We start from the raw sequence: 24,056 nt of genomic DNA, 5'->3' as shown, positions 1-24,056 counted from the left end.
TCACCACTGCCATGGACAGGGAGCTGCAGAGCAGAACTGGGCAGATGCTGTTCCCTTTCTTGTGGCCATGGGCTGTTCTCTGCAGTCTTATTTTGGGCACCAGGCACAGTTGGAGGAAAAATGTTGTGGAATATAAGTGGGGGTAAGTATACAGGTAGGAGCTACAAGATGTAACAGTTTTAACAGGGTAGCATCCAAGTGTCTCCCAGAACAGAAATTAGAGGGTTTTTGAACAGCAAGACACAAACAAGTATTTGTCTTTCAGGAACACTGGGAATTTTTAATCCAAATTAATACAGTGAATGAAAAATTGCAATCCTGAAGCACAATAATTCTTGGCCTTTGGGCACAGGGGTGCATGCTAAAAGCCACAAGTGCCTTTAAAATGCATTCTTCTGTGTAGAAATCTGTTAATGCAAAGTTCAGGTTATCTAATATGCTCGCAGAGTGAAACACTCTCTTAGCCCCTGCTTAGTTTTCTAATACTTTTAACTGTCTTAACTGTCTTAACTGTCTTAAGTGAACAGGTTTATGCAGATTTCTTCAACATTGTTAGTTATTTCTCTGGTTTTGTAGGTACTTCTGTTCTCAATTAATTTTTAATTAATCTGAAGGTTAACTATGGCTCCATTTTTCTATTTGGTGGATATTTGTTTCACATGAATAATTTTTTGTTAGAGGTCAAATTACAGACAATGGAATTGGACAGGCCTTTTTTCCCAGAAAGGAACATTCTCTGCTGTTCTTCTGGTCTCCTGCATTGCTATTTTGTTCTCTTCTAGGATAGTTTAGTGTAGGTTAGAGTGTGGCTTAGACAGAGATATCTTTTTAATGGGAATGTCTGAGAAATCCAGGAGTTTTTGTTCAAGCAGATTGAAGGATCTCCTGAACTGTAGGTTTTGAGGAGACTCACTGTGCAAATGCTTGCTGGGAAAGGCAAAGATACAGCTCATCCTGCTGTTGAACAGAGGGCTAGACTAGGACTTGCACCACATTTTCCAGATCTGTGACTCCCTCCTTGCTCTTTAAATAATGCAGAGGTTCATTGCAGGCTAGAGAAAAGCTATGAGAATTTGAGATATTCACAGTATTCTCAGAACCAGGAGACTCTCTTTATTCCTTTCCATTGATAACCTTGCTAAAAGGAAAGGATAAATGGCAGGAGGACTTTTTCTAAAGGTTACAGAGAAGCAGCTGCTGAGATGCTGTTGTGTGGAAAGGTAAGGTGAAGATGCAAAAACACTGCAAGTACAAAGGCACTGACAGAATTTGTTTCAGATAGTTAAACTACGCTGTCAAGAATGCAAATTTCTGCCCTTTTAGCTAGTGGTCAGATTCTTGTCATAATAAAGTAGCTTTAAGGCACAGGGGAATGGATTGCAGACTGACCTGATTTCTACACCTAAATTTCCACATATTTAAATAAGACTGTAAATAGTGCTACATCCTTAGGGATAAGTTTTGCCCAGCACCATTTATCTGTTTGCAGCTATTTTGGCTGAAAGTCTCAACATTTTACTTCACTTTCCAGCAACATTTTTTTAATGTTTCTGATGGCCTTGGAGCCAGGATCAAGGGAATGAAGACTTCTCTATATGATTTTTAAACCACAAAGAGTTCTGATTACATGGATGAGATAAGCATAGGAAGGCCCAAGCAAGGAACAAAAATCCAGCCGGTGATGTCAATCACAGAACACAACCTCACAGCAAGAAGCAATGACTCACTCAGTAGCAGAACAGACCACCAGCATATTCCTTGTGATTATTCTTTGCTTCAAGAGAATGCAAGAAACTTGGATGTCTACAGTTCTCCCTTGGCTTTTTTCTCACTGTTTGCAGCCATATGCTTCCCTTGCTGTCAGTGTCTGCAGGACGTAGCAGGGAAGCAGATTCTTGTCAAAGAACTGATCTCAAGTTTGATAGCAAAGGTTTGTCTTGTCCCTTTCATCTTACAAAATGCACGTTCTGCTACCACCCTGCTCAGGTGGTAATTACAGAGTACCTGATTTGTCCGAGGTTACCTATGAGTAAAGGTACCATTAGATAAGTGGAGTTGCTGAATAGTAAGAATAAAACAAGGACTCGTTGATTTTCACTGGCCAAGAGGGCCCCCCTCCCTGTTTGTCAGACATCTGCTACAACAAATAACAAGTCTTATACAATATATCAGAGCAATTATGATGATAAACTGTCTGTGGTGATCAACAGAAACTTTAGCATGACAGGAAACATACCTCTTGAATTTGAAGAAGCTGGAGTTACTTCAGATGTTGCTGATGGTCTCAGCTCATTTGGGAAGCATCACATGAGGGGATTCTGATATTAATTTCTGTGATCTTCAGGTTGTATGAGTCAAGAACCAATTGAAACAGCTTATAAATAGCACTGCTGACTGCTGACTCTAATACTGAATTTACTGGCAACAAGGTACAAGAATTGATGAGTGTAAACCTTCAGGGACCTGAGCCACCTCATGCTGGCCATTCAACTTGCCAGGGAAAAGTTGAACCCAGCACTGTTGTTTTTCCAACTTAACTTCTTAGTGCACAAGAAACTTTTCCACAATTGCAATAAGCCCCATTCACTCCCCAGTGAAATTTAGACATGACATAAAATACTCTTCATCTTTGTTTTACTTACCAGCATCCAAAAATAGCTTTAGCAATACAGCCGGTTCTGCCTGTTGTACCTTCTCTGCTCATGCCCTTTCTCACTTGTTCACAAGCTTTGACTAACAAGAAATTACATTTGTTGGCAGGGATGTCTCTGTACGTCTTCTTAACAGACTTTCATAGTGTAAGGTGATATGACCAAACAGATAAATATTTCTGCATGATGACCCTGTTTTATAATGCTGATTCAGGCTTTGTGAGTGATCTCATTTATAGTATTTCTGAATATCATTTCTTTGTGGCAATTTAAGTCATTTTATAAGCCAGGTTTCTTTACCTTAATAGCAAGTGCAGCATTTTTTAAAGCTGTGTGATACAGAATGTCTATAAGCATTCCTCTCTTTGCTCTGCCTCAGTGCGTACTTTTTCTTGTCATTCACCATTGTAGAAGGAAGTAGAAAGTAGGAAATTTCCTTTGCATTTTAAAAAAGAGGCTGTTTTCCTATATTGCTTAGACAGTGAAAAAGATAACATCATTTCATGCAATGGAGCTGTTTCTGTTAACTTTGGCTAGAAATGACAGAACTTTGGCTGGAAGGATCTTTGAGATTCCTGGTACATCTGCTGCCCTAAGGTGGATGAAAGATCAAGATTACAATTGATAAGTGTTTGTTGAACCTGTTTTTGAAGCTTCTGGACAAAGTGTTTTCAAATCTCTGTTACATTTCTGTTCATCCTTATTCCTGAAGTTTTAACTCAACTTTGTCCTAAGTTATCCTGACTATAAATTAAAACAGTTGCATTCAGTTATATTTAAACTTTGATTTGTGTTACTGACTAAGTTGTTCAAATACTTATTAGTCAATTTCTCTTTTGTACAAGACGCAGTATTTGGGAATGTCTCCCTGGTCATAAAATGTAATTATTGTAGTTGTACTCATAACTAGGAACTTAACATTACACTAATCACACTACCCAAAACCTGTGGGTATTGTTAGCTACTGAGCTACTTTACAAAATTATGGACTTGGAAACCTGAAACACCCTACAGGGCTGCTCAGCCTCGTAGCACATTGTATAATCTTCACCTTTCTGAGGAGAAAGGTATTGCTTTTGGCCATCAGGCTGGATGTTAAAAATAATTGTTCTTCCTCATTCCTGTGACAATCTTTGTGGTATTATTTCCACAGCTAGTCAAATTATGCTGTGGCTCAGTAGTCCCGTATATTATTTGCATAAATATTAGTGTGGAAATTCTTGCCAATCCTTACAGCTAGTGAAGTCAGATGCATCATAGGTGCAGAAATTGAGCTTGTTTGCCAATATTGTGGACATAATTTTTTAGTAACTGAGTTTTGAAAACAAAATGAGATTTGAAAATACCCTCCCTAAACTGTGAGACACAGGCAGGTGAATAATTTGAAAACACAGAGTCAAATTTTCAGCCAATGTAACCGGATTCAGCTCCAATTGAGGTGTGAAAAGAGAACTTGTTTCCATGGAAAAAGGTTCCTCTTCAGGCCACAAAATAATACAGATGTGTAAATGGTATGTTTTGCACATACTGCCATGGAATTTGTACAATATATCATTTCTTCATTCTGCAATTCAAATTCCTACATGCCTGGGGTAACCAAGGACTACTGAACTGTCCTGAAAATAAGTTTTCTATATCTCTTCACATTTCTGCTTTTCCTCAGTTCCACTGATTTTTACCATTGAGTTTTTCCTCTCATATTATCCTGGATAAAATTTGACAGCCCTTTTCTCTTCTGGCCTGCCTGTAATCCAGATACATAATCTTATGGTTCCCAGATTCTTGGCTGGTTTTAAATATTTGTGTATAATCTAATGGGGAACCTGTGACCAGCATCACTTACCAACATCCTTCATAAAACAAGGTACTTTTACTGCACAGAATAAGATATTTAAGAAAACTTGATTTAAAAGCATTATGCTTCCAAGAACCACTACTTTGTGCAGAACATGTAAAGTAGTTCCTGCTGTTGTGTTCTTGAGTAACCACTGGATGCAAACAAGAATGTCTTGACAGAACATGATGTTCAATAGCTTTGGTGCTTGGCCTGGGACACCCAAGTGAAATTCAGACACAGAAGAGCCTCACATTATTCCAGATGAAGGCAGGTACAGAGGGTGTGTGATAAATCATGACACAACACTTCCTTTGCAAATCTCTGTGTGCCACTGGAACAGAGACCCCCCCCTGGTGCCATTTGGCCCCATTTTTTTTTTTTTAATTTTTTTTTTAAATTTTTTTTTTTTTTTTTTTTTTTGTGCAAAATAAACATTACCAGCAAGCTATGGGAGGCAAACAGGATCTGGAACACCATCAAATGCCTGTGGGGTGACTTCAAAGCTCTGACCCTGCCAGCAAGTCTTCTCATTTGAGATTTGGGAAAGCCTCCTGCATCTTCATTCACAGAGCTGAAGTTTACTGTATATTTAAAATGTGGTTAATTTTTTCCTCCTGTATTTGCAAACCAGAAACAGGATGTACCTATAAATATATTCTCCCTTTGTCTGCTTTTGTGCTACGTGGACAAACAAAACTGTGTATTCATTTCTAAATTGAGACTTCAAGATGGCCCTTTTTTCTTCCTGCTCAGCTAGAGAACTGGAACTGAATTCTGTTCTCAGACATGAATGTAAATCTATCATAACTCCACCAATACGTGTTCACTAATGTTTTAATAGCTTATAAACACATTTTGTATCATTGCAAAAAATTGTGTAGGAACAATAAGGCCAGAATTAGACCAGAATTAGACCAGAATTAGACCAGAATTGCTTTTGCAGTACAGTTTAGCAGTGGCCAAAATATATCAACACTGCTTTTGCCAGAAATCCCAAAAGGCCACCATACAGGCTGCTATGGACACAGTCAGCTCCATCCCAGTCACACTCAGCGCACCCCAGTGCAGACACGAGACAATTGCATTAATACATTCTGAAATTAATATAGTACTTTAGAGGGGCTTTCATCCATTATGGAATTCTAGATCGAGAAATACTTTCCCTTCAGTGGTCACATCTGTGTTGTACAGTAAGATTGTTTCCCACTCATCAGGCAGAGGGTCATAGAACTGGCAGGGTAAGAAATTATAGACTGAGAACAATCTTCCTCCAAGGCCAAACACCTCGTGGTCTCCAAGGACCACAGTTTTTCAGGCACTTGTCAAACACCACAGCACTGGAAAAGAATTTTCTTAGAAAATTTTATAGTGATACCAAGCAAACCCTACCTTTTGCATTCATTATTATTTTCAGAATGACAGATCAGCTTTCTTTCAAGTTCTTGGTAGTGGTAAATTACACCTTGCTGTGCTTGTAGTTCATTGATTAAATACAACAGGCAAGACACAAGACATGGCAGAGGTTCAAAAGATTGAGTGCCTAAGGCAACTTTCAAATCAAAGTTCAAAAAGCCATACCAAGTAAATGCTTGGAATACTTTTATTGCTGTCACACTTTACTGCTTCCAAAGAGAGGGCCTGGAAAGAGTATCTGAGGAGAAGAGTGTGGGACAAATCTCTACATATCACCATGCCCAACATCTGCATGGAGTCTCCCTCAGGACATGAATATGACCTGTGGGTTTCACTGCTTTCATGGCAGCCAAGAGCCTTCCCTCATGGTGGGTTTAGGCACTGGAGATGGAGTTACTGGAGACATGTGGCAGTAAAGTGGGGGTTCAACACTGAGCTGTCTCTGGCTTGGGACCTGGTGGCTGGGGACAGAGGTCTGCAGCACCTCTTGGAGTGTGGTTTCACCATCAGCCTTCTCACGTGGCTGAGGAGGGAAGGCATCATGCTGGACTTCTGATTTATATAGCACATCATCCAACTCTTTAGACAACCCCACTGCAATGGGAGATTTCAAGGCTAAGAGTGAAATAAGAATTAAATAAGCTCTGTTAAGTGTGTTCACTGGTTTGAGAAGAGCTCTAAACATGAAAGGCCATTATAATTTTTCCAGTTGTCTTGCTGAAACAATGTGGTGTTTTTCCTTGGGTTCAAGAACACAGATATCAGGAAATGTCAGTGGAACTTGATAGCAACATGTTATTTATGCCTTACTCCTTTCTACCACAGTATTGTGCTCTCTTTGTGCAGAAAGAAGCAGAACCTGCTCTACCCTTAGGGGGAACAACATCAGCCAAAGTAGAGAACGTTCTTGCTTGGATTATGTTTGATCAATAAGAGGAACAGATGGTCAACTCTGAACTCATGAGGAATTGTGGAGGCAAAGCATTCTTTTGATCACCCCTGTAGCAGCAGCTGCCTCAGTTCCTTCTTCATTAACTTCCACAAAGAAAACTCTTCCCCTATCTGCTCCAGCTAGCTCCACAGTCACTTTAATCTCCTCCTTTTTATTTTTCTAAAGGCTATACTCTGTGTAAAACATAGTCATGCAGTCAGCATCCTGGGTTCTTTGCAAAAACTGCTACATGGTTTAGAAGCACTGACCAAGTGTCAGACACTGTGGCTCACTGAAGTACATCATACTGGATGTGGATTTTTCCCACAACACCACAGGAAGTTAGACACTGGTATGAGAGCATAGCTGAGGTTCTCAGTTCTGGATATTTGCTGCTGTACTCCAGCTATGGATCTGATTTCCTGTACCCTAGGCCTAGCCCACATGTTTCAGCAGAACAGTGTGGGGAGCTTGAGGCATCAATGATTATGGCTTGAAATGTGTGTTGGCCTCCTGAGGCTTTTGTTGACCTCCACAGTTGTTGTCAGTCTGCACCTCTGGAAGGGTTGCACCAAGCAACAAGCAAAGAAGGCAGCAAAGTGGAGTTGTCCCTGTCTGGGGTACAAGAGATACACCAAAAGCCCCTGGGCATGTCTTTCAGGATCCTTCATATTCATTACCATTCATGAGCAAGGAAATCACTCCACGCTACCAAAGCACTCATCCTTCAACCATGCTGCTCTGCATCACAAGCAGCAGTCAGTTTTTTCACAGTGTTTCCTCCTGGTGTCTGGAGGGTGGCTGTGGGCTGAGCAAAACAAAACAAAACAAAAACAAAAAACCTAAAATATAGGTATTTTAGGCCAACAGGCACTGTGCTCAGCACTGCTCTGGGCAGAATATTACATTTCTCACAAAAGACCAGCAGTTAAACCCATCAAGCAAAATGCAGCTAAGTCCCCGGTAGATAACCTGCAATGATTGCATGAATATAATCTGAAAAAAAGACTGAGGAGACTTTTCCTGTTATGAAACTCTAGTTTGAGAAAGCCTTTCCCCCCAGTGGTTGTCCCACTACAGCTTAGTAAGATGATTCCTCACTGGACAAGCTGAAGGTTGTGGAAAAGGCAGGACTGGTCATTACTGGCCCACTTTTGGGACAGCTTCATGCTGACAGATTGCAGGGGAAAGAAGTGAGAGGCAGCAGAGTGGGCTTCAGTAGGGATCTCTTGGAAAAGGAGCTGTTGGGGTGTGAGTGGAGGCAGAGCTGGTGCTGTGAGGTTGCAAGCTGCAAATAGGGCTGTGCCAAAAGCTACCTGCCTCATGAGGCATTGCACAAGAAAATAAGGCATCCATCAGGATTGGCGAGAGAGGTCCTTTGGGGATGCTTTTCCAGCATGTTTAAAACTGTCAGTAAGTGTGTGGAAAAGCTGGACTCTGTTTCCAAACTGTAGCACTCAAGTGAGGGAGGATTGCAAAATAATCTTGGAGATGTGTAGGTGGCAGTGCTCTTACACAAAAGCTGTGACTCACCATCCCATAACTAAGAATATCTAATTTCATGCCTGAGGATTCAGATGAAAAAGCTGCATAGCAGCACTCTCTGAAGAGCTGAGAGGACGCTTACAGATGACCTACTTCATTTACTATGTTTTTTCTAGGCAGATATTAAGAAAGTGAAGAAAAATTCATGCCATCAGAAAAAATACAGAAAAAAATTCTTCCATAGCATTCTAGTTGATAGACACCCACATACAGATAATTTTTTCCTTTATTACTGGACTAAAACAGAAATGGCACCAGACCCTGGAAACCAGAACTCATCTATAATGCAGTTATTGAACTGCAAAATTATCCAGTCCTGGAATTCTCTTCTGGTGCCTTTGAGCTGCACCCCCTCATGTAAGAACTTCAAAATGAAGGTGGGCAGGTTTGCCCTGCAGCCTATGCTAAAGCCTAGTGCCTGAGAGAACTTGGTGCATTCTCTTGAGAGCTGCAGGCTTGAATTTCAGCAAGGATATGGGATGCAGGCCCTTCACCTCCTCGGCAACATGTATTTTTCCACTACAGAAGTTAGGTACTACTCTGAATTTTAAAAAAACATAAAAAATAAAAAATTAGTCATTGAAATGGCGTTTTTCAGGAGACCTATTTGAGCAGCTTTCTCAAGGTCTGCTTTGAACCCATTCACTAGATGTTCTCCAGGAATTTACACCTCATCTTACCTTGCTCCTGAATTTCAACATGGGCAAAGCATCTAATTGCTCACATCAAGATAGTTCAGAGCAAGCAAAGGAAAATGCTAGCTGCTAGAAAATTTACAAAAGGAGAAAACAAAATGCCTACACATTTTGGATGAGGGAAGTTTTCTTTCAGATGGCTTTTTGGAGGTACCAGTTTAAAGCCAGACTATATTCTATTTGGGAGACGTGCCATTTTTAATGTATCTTCTTCCTGAAGCCATATATAATTCTGTGCATTAAACATGCTATTTACTGATTCTCCATTATATATAAATTTTAAAAGAACATGTTAATTTTTCAAACCTCATCCCTCTGAGGAAGATGTCACTTATGTTAAACCAGGAAATTATCAGCAATGTCTGTCAGCTGGAAAGAAATTTAATTTTTCTCCCACAAGCATTCCCAGGTAATGTTTAACTGTGATTTCCATGATTTACATAGCACTTTAAAAAACCTTTCCTCATTCTTCAAAGCATGGAGAGCTCTGTCTCTCAGACTTGCATCTCAGAACTCCTAAATTCACCACTCAGCAACATGGGAAAAGGAAAACACATTTCTTGGAAATTCATTGCTACAGTGTTCCACGTTGGTAACTTCAGTGGAATTCATTTTCTTCCTGTTCTTTGAAACCTTGAGACAAATAGTTTGATTTATCCCCATATAAAAGACAGACTTCTATACTATGTAAATAATTAACCATCTTTAGAAATACATGGGTTTGTATCCTCTTCCTGCAGACACCATACATACAAAATTCTCTTTGGAGTTATTTGAGAACTTAACACAGACTTAGGAGAGTTGTCCAGACAGGTGGTGGAGTCTCCATATTTGGAGGTATCCAAAAGGAATCTGGACTCGGTCTTGGGCAACCAGCTGTAGATGGCCCTGCTCATGCAGGGGAGGGGGACCAGATAACCTCCAGAGGTCCACTCCCACCTCAACCCTACTGTCACCATGAGCACATGTGCACATCAAGGAAACCAAGTGTTATTCATATCCAGTGAGCTTAAGGTAAAATTTACTCGATTCTGGATTCAGATCAATATCTAAAATTCAAGGAGCCTAGTGGCAGAGCATTTGATTCACAGGTACTAAACAAAATTGGCTGCAGTGATTATTTTGAAGTGCAAATTAGATATCAAAGGATTAAGAAAGCATTTGGGAGAAAAATACGATTTCTTCTTTTCATCCAGGTGTTCCTCACAGTGTTAGAAAACGGCCCTGATTTTAAGGTGAACAGAGTTTGCCAAAGAAAATTATAGTACTGGTAGGATTGTGTCTAATAAAGAACAAGAAAGGGTGATTAGCCATGAACACCTCTGTGAGAGGCAGAGACCTCCTCACAATGGAAGCTCCTGTGCCAGCTGCTGCCACGGTGCCTTCCTCATTGACTTCCACATACGCCTTGTGGACAACGTTTGACAGCACCAGAGATTTTGCAAACGTCATGGCAGAAAGGTCAACTTTTGATTCAGTGAAGATGTCGGTCATCCCCATCTCTTGTAAAACCTCGTTGAGGTTAAAGGTGCCTTCCAGCTTGAATCGGGGCAGGTAAACCTCCACTGTGGTCTCAAACATGTTCTCTGAGGAGGTCCACAGCATTAAATTTTCATGGGTGATTGTGCTTTCAATCTATAAGTTGGGGGGGAAAAGGAGATTAAAATAGGTGGGAAGCTTTGAAAAATTGAGATCTTTACCCAGTGTTAATTCAGACAATTGGCTTCCAGCCCTAGTCCATAACACATACTGCCTTACCTGCTCCAGCCCACTGACAGATCCATCAGCCGCATCCCCCGGCAGCAGGATGATCATGCTCAGTGACTTCTGAGCATAAGGCAGTTCAAGGATCTGAGCACCCACCTCCTCAATGTAGCCCAGTTTAAATTTGCCTTTCTGATACATCATCTGCACAGGTTTCTTTCTGTTCTGTTGAAAAGAAAATTACATAGTTAGGCAATACAGCTCTTAACAACACCTCTGCCCAGCAGGAGAGGCAATGCAAGCTCCCAATGCACCCACAGTTTACACACAGGGTAGCTCAGCCCTGGACATTGTTATGCTTGCAACAATGCTCACAGTATCTAAGGTGAATAGTGTTAAGATTTACAGAATGCAGCTGTACCTGATTCAGTTTAAAATCCCTCTGAACTGTTTTTTCTTCCTCAAATTTGTGTTCCCAGGATGCTTTAAAGTAGATTACATTCACAAGCACCAGCAGTGCATGTCCATCAATCACACCAGGTGCAAAGAGTTCCTTGATTTTACCTAAAGGGAATTTTGAAACACAGAAGTATTTGTTAGCTGTCATTAAGACTCTGGACTGAGGCTCTATTATTGGTCAGTGAACTTAATTTTGGACAAACTTAGAAACACAGTTCTCAGTTGATTCAAAGGACAAAAACAATATAGGTAAACAAATTTCCTAATTGTTTAAGAAGATTCCTCTGCCCTCTTACCAGCCAGGGAGAATGGGGGTTACCAAATTATCCCCTGGTGTTATGAATCTGCATTTATGGCTGTTTGCAGAAACAGTTTGTCTGATCAAGACTGAATAGTAATTACTGCAATTATCAGGCTAGGCATAAGGGCAGGAATAAAAAATATTTTACAGCAAACATATCTTTAACTCATAAATAATTTAGTTGGTAATTTACTCTAATATTTCAAAAGCAGATGGGAAGACAAATTACCCTTAAGCAGCATAAGAGTGAACACACAGAAATGTAAACAGGTCTTTGCTTTTCCTACCCTGATATTTCATTTGTTGAACCCATGTAGGAAGGCAGGGATAGAATGGCTATAGTTTTGCTTTGTTTTACCTTGTGTCTCACTTTCAACCCAAGCATTAATTTTTCTTCTGGCAGCTTCAACAGCACCATGAAAGTTCACTGTTTGCAGCATTGCCCCATATAGTTCCTTGCTACACATTAGAAATTGCTGTAAAGCAAAAAAATAAGGATTATTAATTGGTCAAATCAATTAAGCACTTACTGCCTTTTGAAAGAAATCAATCTCTTGATAGTATTTTAGAAATGGGGAGGGACCTGTTGAATCTGAAAGGCAAAATTTCATTTTGGAAATGTCAAGTATCTGAAGTTTGTTCAGAAGATCTTTGAAAAAGATATTCTAATGCATAGGATAAAAATGTAAATAAGTAAAAAGAAAACCAGAATAATGAGTCTTGTCATGGAGAAGTGCATAACTGAGGTTCAGATTAAAAAATTAAAGAAACAGAAAAAATTCAAGACAAGTTGTTTGATGCCTAAGTATTGCAATAATTGACAGAAAAGCAAAGATGTGACTAACAAGTTAGCCATACTAAGTAGTCTCAAGACCACTTAGTCATTCTGTAGGAAAGGAGCAAGAAGTTCAGCAGAGCAGTCCTGTGCATGGACCTGTACAACCTTCCTGGAGATAAACCCTCTCCAAGCTTACTGCTGCCTCAGCTGTCCCACTTGCAAGACCTGAAGTAGGTAGTTTACAGACAGCTTGAATAGGTTATTTTTGACTGTAGGTTCTTCTCTGGCTGAGTGCACACATATGAAAAATGTGCCAAAAATTAACAGATCCCTGCTTTATTTTTGCTCTATAACCTGGGTGGTGTGTTCCGTTTGTTTGTTTATGTTTTTGTTGGTTTTTTTCTTCTGGTTTATTACTTGTTGTTTGTTTTAGGGGTTTTTTGTGTTTTTTGGGTTTTTTTTTAAATAAAAGCATGGAAAGTTGACAGTCTTGTTTCTTTCCTACCAGCCTCAAGAGCTATAACTCCATGTAGCACATCATGTGCTCCAAAACACACACAAGAGGGGCAACAGTGAGGCTCACAGTTACAGGGAAGCTTGAGGTCATGGCCACAGCAGTTAGCAGGTGACTTACCTGCTGGAGCTCAAATCCTTGTTGTATAAAGAGGTTGTTGGCCAAGGTTAAAACATAATTTTCACCAAGGTTTTGTAGTTGCAAAAGCAGCTCCTGGAACACTTTATGGTTAAGGTCTCCCTCCTTGTTACACTGGGAGTAACACAAACAGAACAATTAAAATTATTCCTCCATACACCTTTGGTTGCTAATTTGCATCTTGATTAGATAACATTATAAGCATTTTTAAATCCAGCTAGTCCAAGCTTTATAGCCTGATCCTTCTTCAGATGAGATCACTGTAGGCTTTGGTATTGATCTACTGGCCCTTAATAAAATAAAACCTTGTATCAGCCATTTCCTAGACGGTTAGGCAGATGCTGAGCATGTAATTTTGACTCCCTCCAGTGGCAAACGCTAGATTTTTACCCACACTAGCCTGCCACGCAGTGAAGGCAGGGCTCCCCACCCGAGGACACACCTGTGAGAAGGAAGGCTGGCTCTCCAGGCTCCCTTCTGGCTCCGCCTCTGGGGCTGCACTCTCGTGATCAGATCCAAGACTCATTCTTCCTGCAGCTTTCCTGACATGGAGCACCTGCAGGTGAAGATGTCAATTTATGTCAATTTTAACTGGGATAAAACCATATTCCGTGTTTAAAAGCTCTGCTGTGCCCTGTTGGATATGTGGTGTAGATTCATGAAAGATGTTTTATCACCTTCACTCATCAGCTGAAATGACAGACTTGAACTTGTTCATATTTCATATTCAGACTCACTTTTCTATATTAACGAACCAAGAAGAACTTGCACTTAATCCCTCAAAATGTTACTCTTCACTACCTCAAAATGTTTATATTTGATTTGTGTTTTAATTGCTACAGTTATCTTAAGTTTCAAAACAAAAAGTTGCCCCAAGTAAAGAGACAAAATTAATTTTCTTTAAAAACATCAAAAATGGCTTCTTGCAATCATTCTTAACATTAGCATCAGGTTAAGAAATCAAAATCACAGTGCTCTTAATGGAAACCAGTCCTTGTTTCTACTGTGCAAATACATCACTGAAAAATTTACAGCAGTTTTTCTATTACAATAATGTTGCATCACACATAGACTTGTTAGCATTCACACATAATCACAGAATATGATTATATGCAGGTGCTTTTATTGTAGAGCTCTGGGAATCGGGGGTACAGACCCAAATCTGACTCTGACATGACTTCCAAGCTGAACATATTTTATATTCTATCATTATATAACTTATATATTAATATTTAAACTTATGTTTTTCTATTGTATACATTGATCTTATTCAAACATGAGTTTTTCATGATCTTTTTTAAGCCCCTGACTACAGTTTCTCATTACTATTCTTATGATTAAACAGTAATTATATTTAATTGCTAAACAATCATCACATCTAACAATTATATAATTTATCATATACTAGCTACACAAGTGCAGTACTAGCAAGTACAAGATCTACACTTTCCCAGGGTATTTTCCTAGAGCCTACTAAGCTTAATTTTCCTTCTAACTCCCCAGATCCCTATGATTTTAAAACCCTTTTACTATCAGACTTACTCATGTTTTTTAGAGGATACTGATATTAAGCAATTCCCTTTGCTTTCCTAAAATAAGCAGGAGTCCCTGCCTAAAGTATTGATATGGCAGGGTTATGGTAGCCAGGGGGCTGTAGGGGTGGTCTCTGTGCAAAGACAACAGACTCAGAGTGTCTGGGTGGGTACCTGACAGCCACAGCAAAGGACAACCCACCACACCCTGGTGAGAAGCTCTGCCTTAGGATTATTGGTCTCCTACCACTCATGGTAGAGAGGAGAAAGAAAAAAAGAAGAGAAGAAAGGTTGTAGAAAGCAGAACTTGCACTGCAGGAAGTAAAGGCACAGTGACTGGAGGGGTGGCCTTCTTCACTTCCTCCTTGCCCACCTGGGTCTCTGTGGGCTGAGACATTTTGACTCTTGAATGTCATAAGGGATATGTGAATCAATGCTTTCAGCCACCCAGGTGTAACTCCTTCAGGTGTCTGCAGCTCTCCCCACTGCCCACCAGACTCCCACTCTCAGGATTCTCGTAGCAACCACAAGAGGAAATGCCTGCCCATAATTCTGAAATAAAGCCCAGTATTCTGCCACAGGCTTGGGGAAAGCCAGAGCAGCCCACTGTGCTGTGTCACCTGCCCTCAGTCAGCCCTTGCTCTGTGCTGGTGCAGGGGGTGTGATGGCAGGGATCACAGTGCTCCAAGCACAGCTGCGAAGGCAGCGCCTGTGCCTGCCCTTGTGCAGCTTTCCTGTGAGGCATTCACACGTGTGCCGTGCTGGGCTGCCAGACATTTCCTTTGAGGGAACAGCAAGCAGTGTGGCAGCACCTCACCATGGTTCATTCATACTCACTTTTTCTATCTGAGCAGCAGTGTTGTTTTTTGCACCAAGATGGATCAGGGCCAGGGCAACAGAGATGCTCATAGGAGAGAAGACAATATTTGTGTCCTCTGCACTTCTGTTGAGCTTTTTGTAGAGATCAAGGCAAAACTCAGTAACTGGTCTAGAAATTGAGTCCATCATGAAGAGGCTGCTAAGTGGAAGCACAAAAGAATGAAAAAATTTAGTGCAGCTGGCTTAACTAGACCACGCTGTGAAGCATCTGTCTGCCCTGAGATTGTCCCATAGCTGGTTGTTGAACATAATAGACATTTTCTAAATCCTGGAAGTTTTAATCAGCCTTGCACAGATCAGTCTATGATGCACAGCAGGAGAAAAGGCACAGAGGGTCTGCAAAAGGGACTCATGCTCACAACATATGTACATTCCTCAGAAAGGACATTTTTCTGCCTTATCCCATGCTGTGTCTTCTTTCAGCTTTTGGTATTGAAATTAGACAGGCATGGATTAACATTTTCCTTCTCCACACTGGTTTGATGCTTACACCTGCAATAACTTTTCTCTTAACAACATACACTAGTGATAGAGACTTGGTGACAGAAACTAAGCCTGTATATAACCATCTGTGGTAATCAGAACTGTGGCAAGGGGTTTCAAACAACAGGTTTCTAAAAATAAAATCACTATTAATTAAATGTCTTCATACATGAAAAACACTCATTAACAGCTATGGAGACTGTCTGTCTTCCTATGGAAACACCAACAGTTTGAAATACACTTTTAACTTCTAAAAAGTTTTCCAGGAGTCAGAGATTGAGGCGGGATGGACAATTAAAAATGCCAAAGTAATAGCCCAAGAGCCATAAAAAGAAGTCTCTAAGTTCCTGCTCAGTGATATAACAAGTCATATGTCACTCTCTACTTTTGTACTAGAAACATTACAGCCTGATACCTCTCCCATGGGTCATTTATGTTCAATCCACTCCACCAAGAACAAGTTAGGAACAAGTTCAGCTCTGTCCTTGCAAGAAGGAGGCCATCTAAAAAACGGGTGATTAGAAACTCTTTTCCTGAATCTTAAGAGAACTGTAAAGGTGTTGTGTAGATACCAGTAGGATCACACAAAATTTTCTGGAATCAGAATACCAAAAAAAACCCCAAACAAACCCCACATCACTTTCACTATCAAACAAACATTTTGGACAAATAGCCCTGGTCTGTGTTCCAGAAAGATTATTTATTTAGGGCAAAATACACAGCCACAGTATGGAGACAAGTCCTTCATATCTTGTTTGTCACAGATCTCACTGTCTCTACTTTTCAGCCTGCACTAGGACCAGCATGGGTCAGGTCCAGAGAAAGCTGGAGTTCCCCTGAGTTCCTCTCTTTTGGAAAAAGGAGTAAGTGCACAGCCAAATAGTTCTCCCCAGTGCCCACAGATGGCCACAGCACAGCAGGCACTCTTCCTCAGCCCTGCCTGCCCTGAAGCTGCAGCCTGCAAGGTGAGGTTACATGAGGAGCTCCAGTCTGTGTCACCAGAGGTTAAAGGTGGGGAGAGGCTGGTGCAAAGCTGAACTTCAGGGTCTTTTATCAGCAGGGCACTTGTACAGCCTGCCCTAGGCTGTTGGTGTCCCTTCGAGAGTTATCTTGAGCTTTCTGGGAAAGAGGTTTCTTGGTGCTGGGGACCTGCAACCCATTCCAGCCAAAATTCTGTCAGCCTCCCACTGAGGCCCCAATTCTTCTACCACAGACACAGCTCCCTCCCTTCACAGACCTTTACAGAGTTCTCTTTATACAGAGAGCTGCTCAAAATGCACTGTTCTCAAGATGCAGCACGCACACTACCTCCAGCTCAGCCATGAGCCAGGCATGACTTTGCATGGAAAGCTGGGACTCAGGTGCCAGAAGTTACCAGGGCATTAGGAGTTGATATGGCTCAGCCAAGATACAACATTTGTCTGTGAAACCACCTTCACCTGCAGCAAGTTCTAGACAATGGGAATGAACTCAGCCCACAGGAAAACAGACTGAGCCTAAAACAAACTGCTGCAGAGGCTTGGAAGAGATGAAAAAGTAAAGTTTTATGAAGGTACATATATGAATATACAACATGCGGCAAATGCAGACATTTCTTTTCATTGGACTAACAACAGCAACAGTCAATGCTTCATCCTGTTTCTGAGTGATGCTCTGTTGAAAGAACCTGTGATGCTGAAAGAAAAGTTCATAGGTGTTTCATACTGATACTTTTGTTTTGCTCTGGAATCCAGAAGTACTTCACATGAAGAACTAATGCAAATGGACAAAACAGATGAGAAATACCAAAGGGATCTTTGCACAGACAAAGATGAGTTTTATCTCATTTATTCTGAACCTTTTAGCTCTGCTATTAGTGTATTTTTATGTAATATGTTTTTAATTTTCCTTTTAATAATGCAGTAATCTTACAACAAGATATTGCATTAAACAATTTCTCTTTTTTTCCACTTTCATATCCTACTATCCACAACCTTCTGAAAACAAAACAGTGCATCTTCAGTGCTGAAGTTTGTAGTGCCATACTCCCACATCTCTTGAAAGATCTGAAATGGAGCTCTGAAATCGGACACAGTGAATGTAGGGCATGAGGCACTTTGTAGGTGTGTCCCACCTTCAGACCGAGTCAAGGAGAAAAAAAAGAGTTACTAATCTTACTCAGTAGGAAGAAGGCAGCTCCACCCCACCCTGCAGGGAAAGGGCTGAGTGCCAAGAATGGAGAGAGCCCAGGATCTGGGAACAGGTTTTAATGTGTCTGGCACACTGATGTGGCCACTCCTTCAGCAAAAGCAGCTGGCTCTCACCAGGGAGTCATCCAGGTGCAAACACTGCAGCTAACTCCATGGTTTTGTGAGTGGGAACTACTTAGAGAGCTGCCCTAGAAATCCAGAGAAAGGGAGGGCAGGTATAGGCTAGTGAAGGAACTTTCTTACTGCACGATGAAAGAATTTAGTGAACTTCCTTAATCTGAAATGGGGTGGGAACAAGTGCATGAATGATTCTTCACCACAAAGCCTTCTGTGTAATCTGTGCAATAATTCAGTCAGACTTTTGGAGCTACTGCAAGGACCACAGCGTTTGGAGAACATCTACATGGTGGACAGCAAATGGTAATGTCACTTATAAATAATCTTAGAGTGGTAAGGAGGGATGACACAGGATCAAAAGAAGTGTTCCAGGAAGTTCCCAGCTGTTGATCTGCACTAGCCAAAGCACCTGTGCTGAGCATTATTAGTAGTGCAGAGCCCCTGATGACAGGAGATCCTTTGCATGATGGTTCAACAGCTTTTAACAGTCTGGCAAATGAAATTACTGGCACTGCAGTTTGTGAGCAAGAAGCTACCCAGGAAAATAGCTTCCTCCAGAAGAGACCACTGCATACCATGGACCTCATAAAAATTACAAACATCCTCCACGGCTGTGTGAAATAATGAACACTCCTTTTCTATAACTATCCATGATCTGTTCTCTCTTTATAGTTTGTTTTAGGCTAAGGTTAGATGAAATCAAAACAAAAACTATCAAAAAATAAAGAAACCTGTGTCAAAAGCTGTCATAATTAATGGTTGTATTAGATTATATTATTCAGTCAACAGGAGGAGGCAGTAAATAGGGTGGAGAAGGTAAGAGACCTGTAGCCTTGCTGTTATGGTGATTCTGTATTTCATACAAGTTAAGTAAGAAGGAACCTGCTTTGCTGATGCACATGATAATTCCCATTGCATGTTTTACTCAATCAATCTGTGTCCCATTAAAGTGCTTTAATATACATTAATTTCTCATACACAGAAGGAAATAGACTTGGCAGAAATTACATGGTCTATTCTACAAAAAGACAACATGACAGATAGGGCTGTTCCCTCACATGAAAATTGGTAGAAGTGACTTTCTTATTTGTCATGATCATTCATACAAGAATACAAGTTTCTGTGCTGATCTGAAGTGAAAGGGACAAACAGCACATAAGAAAAATTAAATTTCCTACAACACAGCAATTCTGATCATCCCTAAGTAGCACAACACATGCCTTAAATTAAAAAACAATGCATTTCAGTACAAAGCGGCTTTTCAAGCAAAATGGTGCCAAGTTCATTTTCCAAACTACTTAGCCTCTCAGGATGCTACTTTTATGCCAGAAAGATTTTTCCTGACTGCTTTTGTTAGTTTGCATCAGCCCCTCTGGTATCTTCTACACCTCCTTCCAGGCCAGTTATTTCTGCATAAACAGGCATGGATTTGCATTGACCTGTTACAAGCTGTGCAGTAGCAAGCTATTTGCTGTGCCTGTGTGCAGCTGTCCTGACTTCTCTGCAAGCTTCTAAACAGCATTGCCAAACCCAGGAGCTCATATTTTCATAGCAAAGACCAGCACCCCCATTAACAAAACAAAATCTGAATGCCACTCCGCCCTTTTTCTTTTATAGCATCATTATTTAAGATGTGTAAACAACTTCCCTGATAGTGGGGATCAGTGTAAAGGGGAAATGCCTTAGAATCCAGTCAAAGAATTGCCTGCCCTCTCTCTCATGTAGCAAACATTTCAAGGCTTTTTCTTGTGCCATGGAAGTGTGAGTAAAGAAGGGAAATTAACCTGCATTTCTCATGCAGTGTGTCAGGTTGCCCAGGTCACCAGCACTTTATATGAAGCCTGTTTCTACCAGAGTGAGTAGAGGTGCTCTGAAAGTGCCTGTACTTCAGCCCTTCTAGAGAGACAGACAAAAAAGCATCTGCTTTCTCATACAATTCACTGAACTCATCAGCCTTGTGGCAATTAGACTTCACTGGATGGACAGAGAGGTTTTGGGGAAATTTCAGATGCAGAAGCTTGTGAAATTTAGGCAAGAATCTTTAGATGTGTCCCTAAAATCCTCATTCATGTCCCACTAAAGACCAGTTCCCTTTATGTGAGCTCTTGAGCCACCTGAATTTTAGCAGTGTGTTTTGCTGCTTGCAGCCTGTAAAATTATCTCTCTTTCTGCCAAATATGTAAAAATTATGTTTACCAGCCTGTAGAGTACTTTGGATCAGAAAAAAAAAAAAGGAAAAAAGGGAAAAAAATCACAGTTATTTTGGAAAAATAAAAGAAAACAACAAAACAACATAGAATTTTTACCTTCTTGCCTGAAGAGGTTAAATGAAGAAGACAACAGCTGAGTTCTGGCGCACATTCCTGTGAATATTGTATTTAAAAAAAATCTCCCACTCTCTTATGGGAAAGTTCAGCCTCTAACCAATAATTGCTGATAGCAGCATCTTGCTGCTCAATGCAAATGCCATTGCCATGAAGTTTCCCCACAGAAGAATGGGAAACCTGTATCTAGCAATATGCTATTAGCATTTCTCTCAAGCTGCCCAACAAGTCTGGCAGGCAATATCTGCTGGCAACATCTCCTGATTGCAATGCCAAGCCACTCTCAGCTGGAAAACTGGTCATTAACCCTAAGAAGACCCATGACTGCACTGCTGTGCTTAGTCCCTTTCGAATTTTGATGGGGTCTGGCCTGGACAAAGGTGTGTGTAGGGTTCATGCCAAGATCGTTTGGAGCTGAGCTTGCTTTCAGAGACAGAGCAAATGAACGGGAAATGAAAGCATGAGCTTTATGTTGCCTACAGCCATCTCTCCCTCTCAGGTAAGGATCTGGCTTTATGTGCGTGGAAGGAGCTTAATTAGAGAAGGGAAGAAATATTTCCTTGAACTGTAACAGGAATCCCCAGCCAGGGGGTATTCTTTTAAATCTTAAATCACTAGAGATAACAATAAAAGAAGGCCAGGAGTGGTTGATCACTGAGGTTAAGTCTCCAGCATAAAGTGAGAAGGAAGGAAAGAGAGGGGAAGCACGGAGCTGCACTAGCACAGTGTTTGATCTCTAATCAGTACCACTGAACTCAGATGCAACACTGGGTTATGGCAGGTGGACTCAGAGATCAGAGCTAAACTTAGGTTGTATGTGGCTTTGCAACACCAAAAATTTTATGTCTTTTCTCTCTCTTCTTTCTTCCCACAAAGCATAAAACTGGCTTTGGATTCATGGGATACTTATGGGATCAAACATGGTAAGTAGGAAAGAGGAAGAAGGCCCTCAGTACTATCTTGCCCTACCCATGCTTTCCTCCCAGTCCAGAAGATGGACCATTCTCTTTATAGGCACAGCAATGTCCAGCTTTGCTGTTTCCCACTCCTCTGTCCAGGTCTCAGCCCAGCTGGCCAAGTTCCAGTGCTCCAGTACCCATCTGAAAACAGAAATCCATAAGCAATGGAAGATACAAAGATAAAATAACCATTCTAATTACCTCAGTTCTTTTCCTTCCTTTTTTGCTTCCATTTGCAATTCATTTTCTTGTTTCTGTTTTTAATTCCTGTATGTTTCTGTAGTGCTTCTTAGCCTTCTTTCTCAGCTCTTTCTCTATTTTTAAATTTATTTATTTATAAACATTGTCATGTATCTTCTGATGCTTTTCTAGTCCATGCATCTTTTCAGTGATTTTGAGTATCTTGCAAGATTTTCCTTCTTCCAGTTTCTGTATTTTCTCCCTTCCTTCTCTATTGACATCATTCCTCCACTGATTTTTTTGCTTGCTCTGTCATGTATGCTCTCAGAGCTTCCCTGGCATCTGCTTAACTGCTTTGCCTCAAGAAATGAAAATGTAGGTGCAAATTCCATCTTTTCTAGGCCCTTAGGACAGCATATTACCAAAAAAATGTACTGCTTTTCCAGTGGGGCCAATTTGCCCCTAAGTTGCATTTTTCAAGGCTCAGACCTTCCCCACAAACCACTTTTGCTACCACAAGCCATTGTGCCCCTTCCCAACCAAATGCTGGGGGCGAGGAGCAGGCAGTGACTGTGCAGGTGGGCAAGTGCTGAGGTGAGCAGGCACACAGCCCTGCAGCTTGCAAGAACCAGCCTCAGCTCGCTCTTTTCCATCAGGGGCATCATCTCATCCATCACTGGATAGTCATGCCCTGTTGAAAGGTGAGGTGGGGCACCCTGTCAATCTGAGCAAGCCCTCAGCTATGCTCCCTCTCTCTGTTGTGACCAACACCTTCCAGCACGTAAGAGTTCCCGCACACAAACTCCCACACGCATTTTCCCATGTCCTCCCGGGCAATTTCTTGCCCAAGGCCCAGAGGCCAGTAAAGGGTAGAATGAAAATAGTAGACTGTAACATGGTTTCTCACAGCAGCAGGAGCTTCATGGATACTTCTCCCTCACATGCTGAAAGGCGGAAAAGCTTCACCCTGGGACTGGCAGAGAGAAGAGGCAGAAGTGAAAAATGAACCTGAAGTTTACATGAGCAAGCCACCCTCTTCATAAATAACTAATAAGCGGGTTTGCTTCATGTGGGCCAAGACAGTTTTGTATCTCTAACATCTGCTTGTCTTGCACAGGCTGGAATAACTTGGAATTAGGAGAGAGAGAAATTAGTCAGGCGGAGAAAACAAGCCCCACCCTGAAGCAGTGTTTGTCTCTGCTTTCATGGGATAACCCTTCCTGGCCAAGCTGTCACAAGGAGAAGAATGCTGTCATAAATTTATGAATGCTGTCATAAATAAAAGCTCTGATCAGCATTTAAACAGACTACAGCTTCCATTAAATGAAGACTGATTCCTAAACTGGAATGTTTTCAGAACCTGAAAAAATTGAGAAAGCAATGTCTCCTTTAGGAAAGCTCATCCAGGAAGGAAATGAGGGTTGGGACATTCTACCAGAGGTTTTCATCAGTCTAGCAGAGCAGCAGACCTGTAGCAGTAAGTGTGAAATGTCCTGCTGGACAACTGGAACCACCTGACAAAGAGTCAGTGCCCAAGCACAAACTGTACAGTCCCTCTTCTCTATGCATGGGCTGCCTGTGCAGCTGCCCAGTCACCAACCCCATGCACAATGTCCTGATCCACCTCCTGCCGGAGAACCACTAGAAGACACAGTGACAACAGCCCTGGAAACATCTGACCCCAGCCTCCAGAGCAGATCAGACAATGATGGGGTGTATCAATCATTACCAGTCTTTCACATATCACTGAAGTTGAGCCAGTAAAGCTCTTTGCAGCTAAGTCCTTCTCAGACAGGATGGGCTCACATTAATTGCTGTGGTTTTTTTTTCTGACCAGTGTCCTTGCGTCAAAACATCTGATGCATATCAGCAAAGACCCCCAGAGATCTGCAAGTTCTCACTTCCCATTGTTTTTGATCCAAGTTAGTCTCGTCAGTACCCTCAAAGATGTGGGCCAAAGACCCCAGTTAACCCTCTGGCACTAAAATGCATTAGAAACCATTAAAGGTCCTCCAAGGGAACTACTGAATTATTGTGACTGAAGGCTTCTCATGGGTTGTTAAGCTCAAAAATCAAAACAGAACTCCCACCTCTAAATTCACGATAACCAGTGCTCTGATGTTGAAAGTATGCATATTAGGGGTTGTTGCGTGTTCTCATTTAGAGACCTCTTTCCAGTTTCTTTCAGGCCTGAGGCACCAAGAGGATTTCTCAAGTAAAATGCTTCCATATTTTGAGGATACATAGTTGCATTTTGCATGTATCCTTACCACCTAGTAACATAGTCCTGACTGGAAACTATCACCATGTGGCTCAGAAGAGCAATCCAGACATTCACTTAGTTGCTTTTTTTGTTATTTTGACTTTGTGGCCCAAGTGAATCTACTTATTTCCGTTCCTGTAATTTATTGGAAGTCAGGCGTGAAC

General features: G+C 41.2%; 1 protein-coding gene across 3 annotated transcripts; it reads right to left on the bottom strand.

Annotated features, from left to right (window-relative positions):
- Positions 1-57: 57 nt before the first annotated feature.
- Positions 58-23,955, bottom strand: LOC110470698 (serpin B12-like). 3 transcript variants are annotated; one of them, XM_085573445.1, is made up of 8 exons: positions 17,098-23,955; positions 15,336-15,513; positions 13,409-13,522; positions 12,949-13,080; positions 11,895-12,012; positions 11,198-11,340; positions 10,831-11,001; positions 58-10,707 (listed from the first exon to the last, which is right to left on the bottom strand). In XM_085573445.1, the coding sequence occupies exons 2-8, from the start codon at positions 15,504-15,506 to the stop codon at positions 10,303-10,305; spliced, it is 1,254 nt and encodes a 417-aa protein (XP_085429571.1). In that variant the 5' UTR covers positions 15,507-15,513; positions 17,098-23,955; the 3' UTR covers positions 58-10,302. The 3 variants fall into 3 exon arrangements, with proteins under 3 accessions (XP_085429571.1, XP_077646996.2, XP_085429572.1); XM_077790870.2 differs by having other exon boundaries at positions 15,336-15,516; positions 20,473-23,955; XM_085573446.1 differs by having other exon boundaries at positions 10,936-11,001; positions 15,336-23,955.
- Between the last annotated feature and the right edge of the window lie 101 nt (positions 23,956-24,056).

Source organism: Lonchura striata, chromosome 2 (genome assembly GCF_050655825.1).
Source record: "Lonchura striata isolate lonStrDom1 chromosome 2, ASM5065582v1, whole genome shotgun sequence".
Lineage (NCBI taxonomy): Eukaryota > Metazoa > Chordata > Aves > Passeriformes > Estrildidae > Lonchura > Lonchura striata.
Note: the sequence above shows the minus strand (reverse complement) of the source record. Positions and strands in the feature narration are given on the sequence as shown.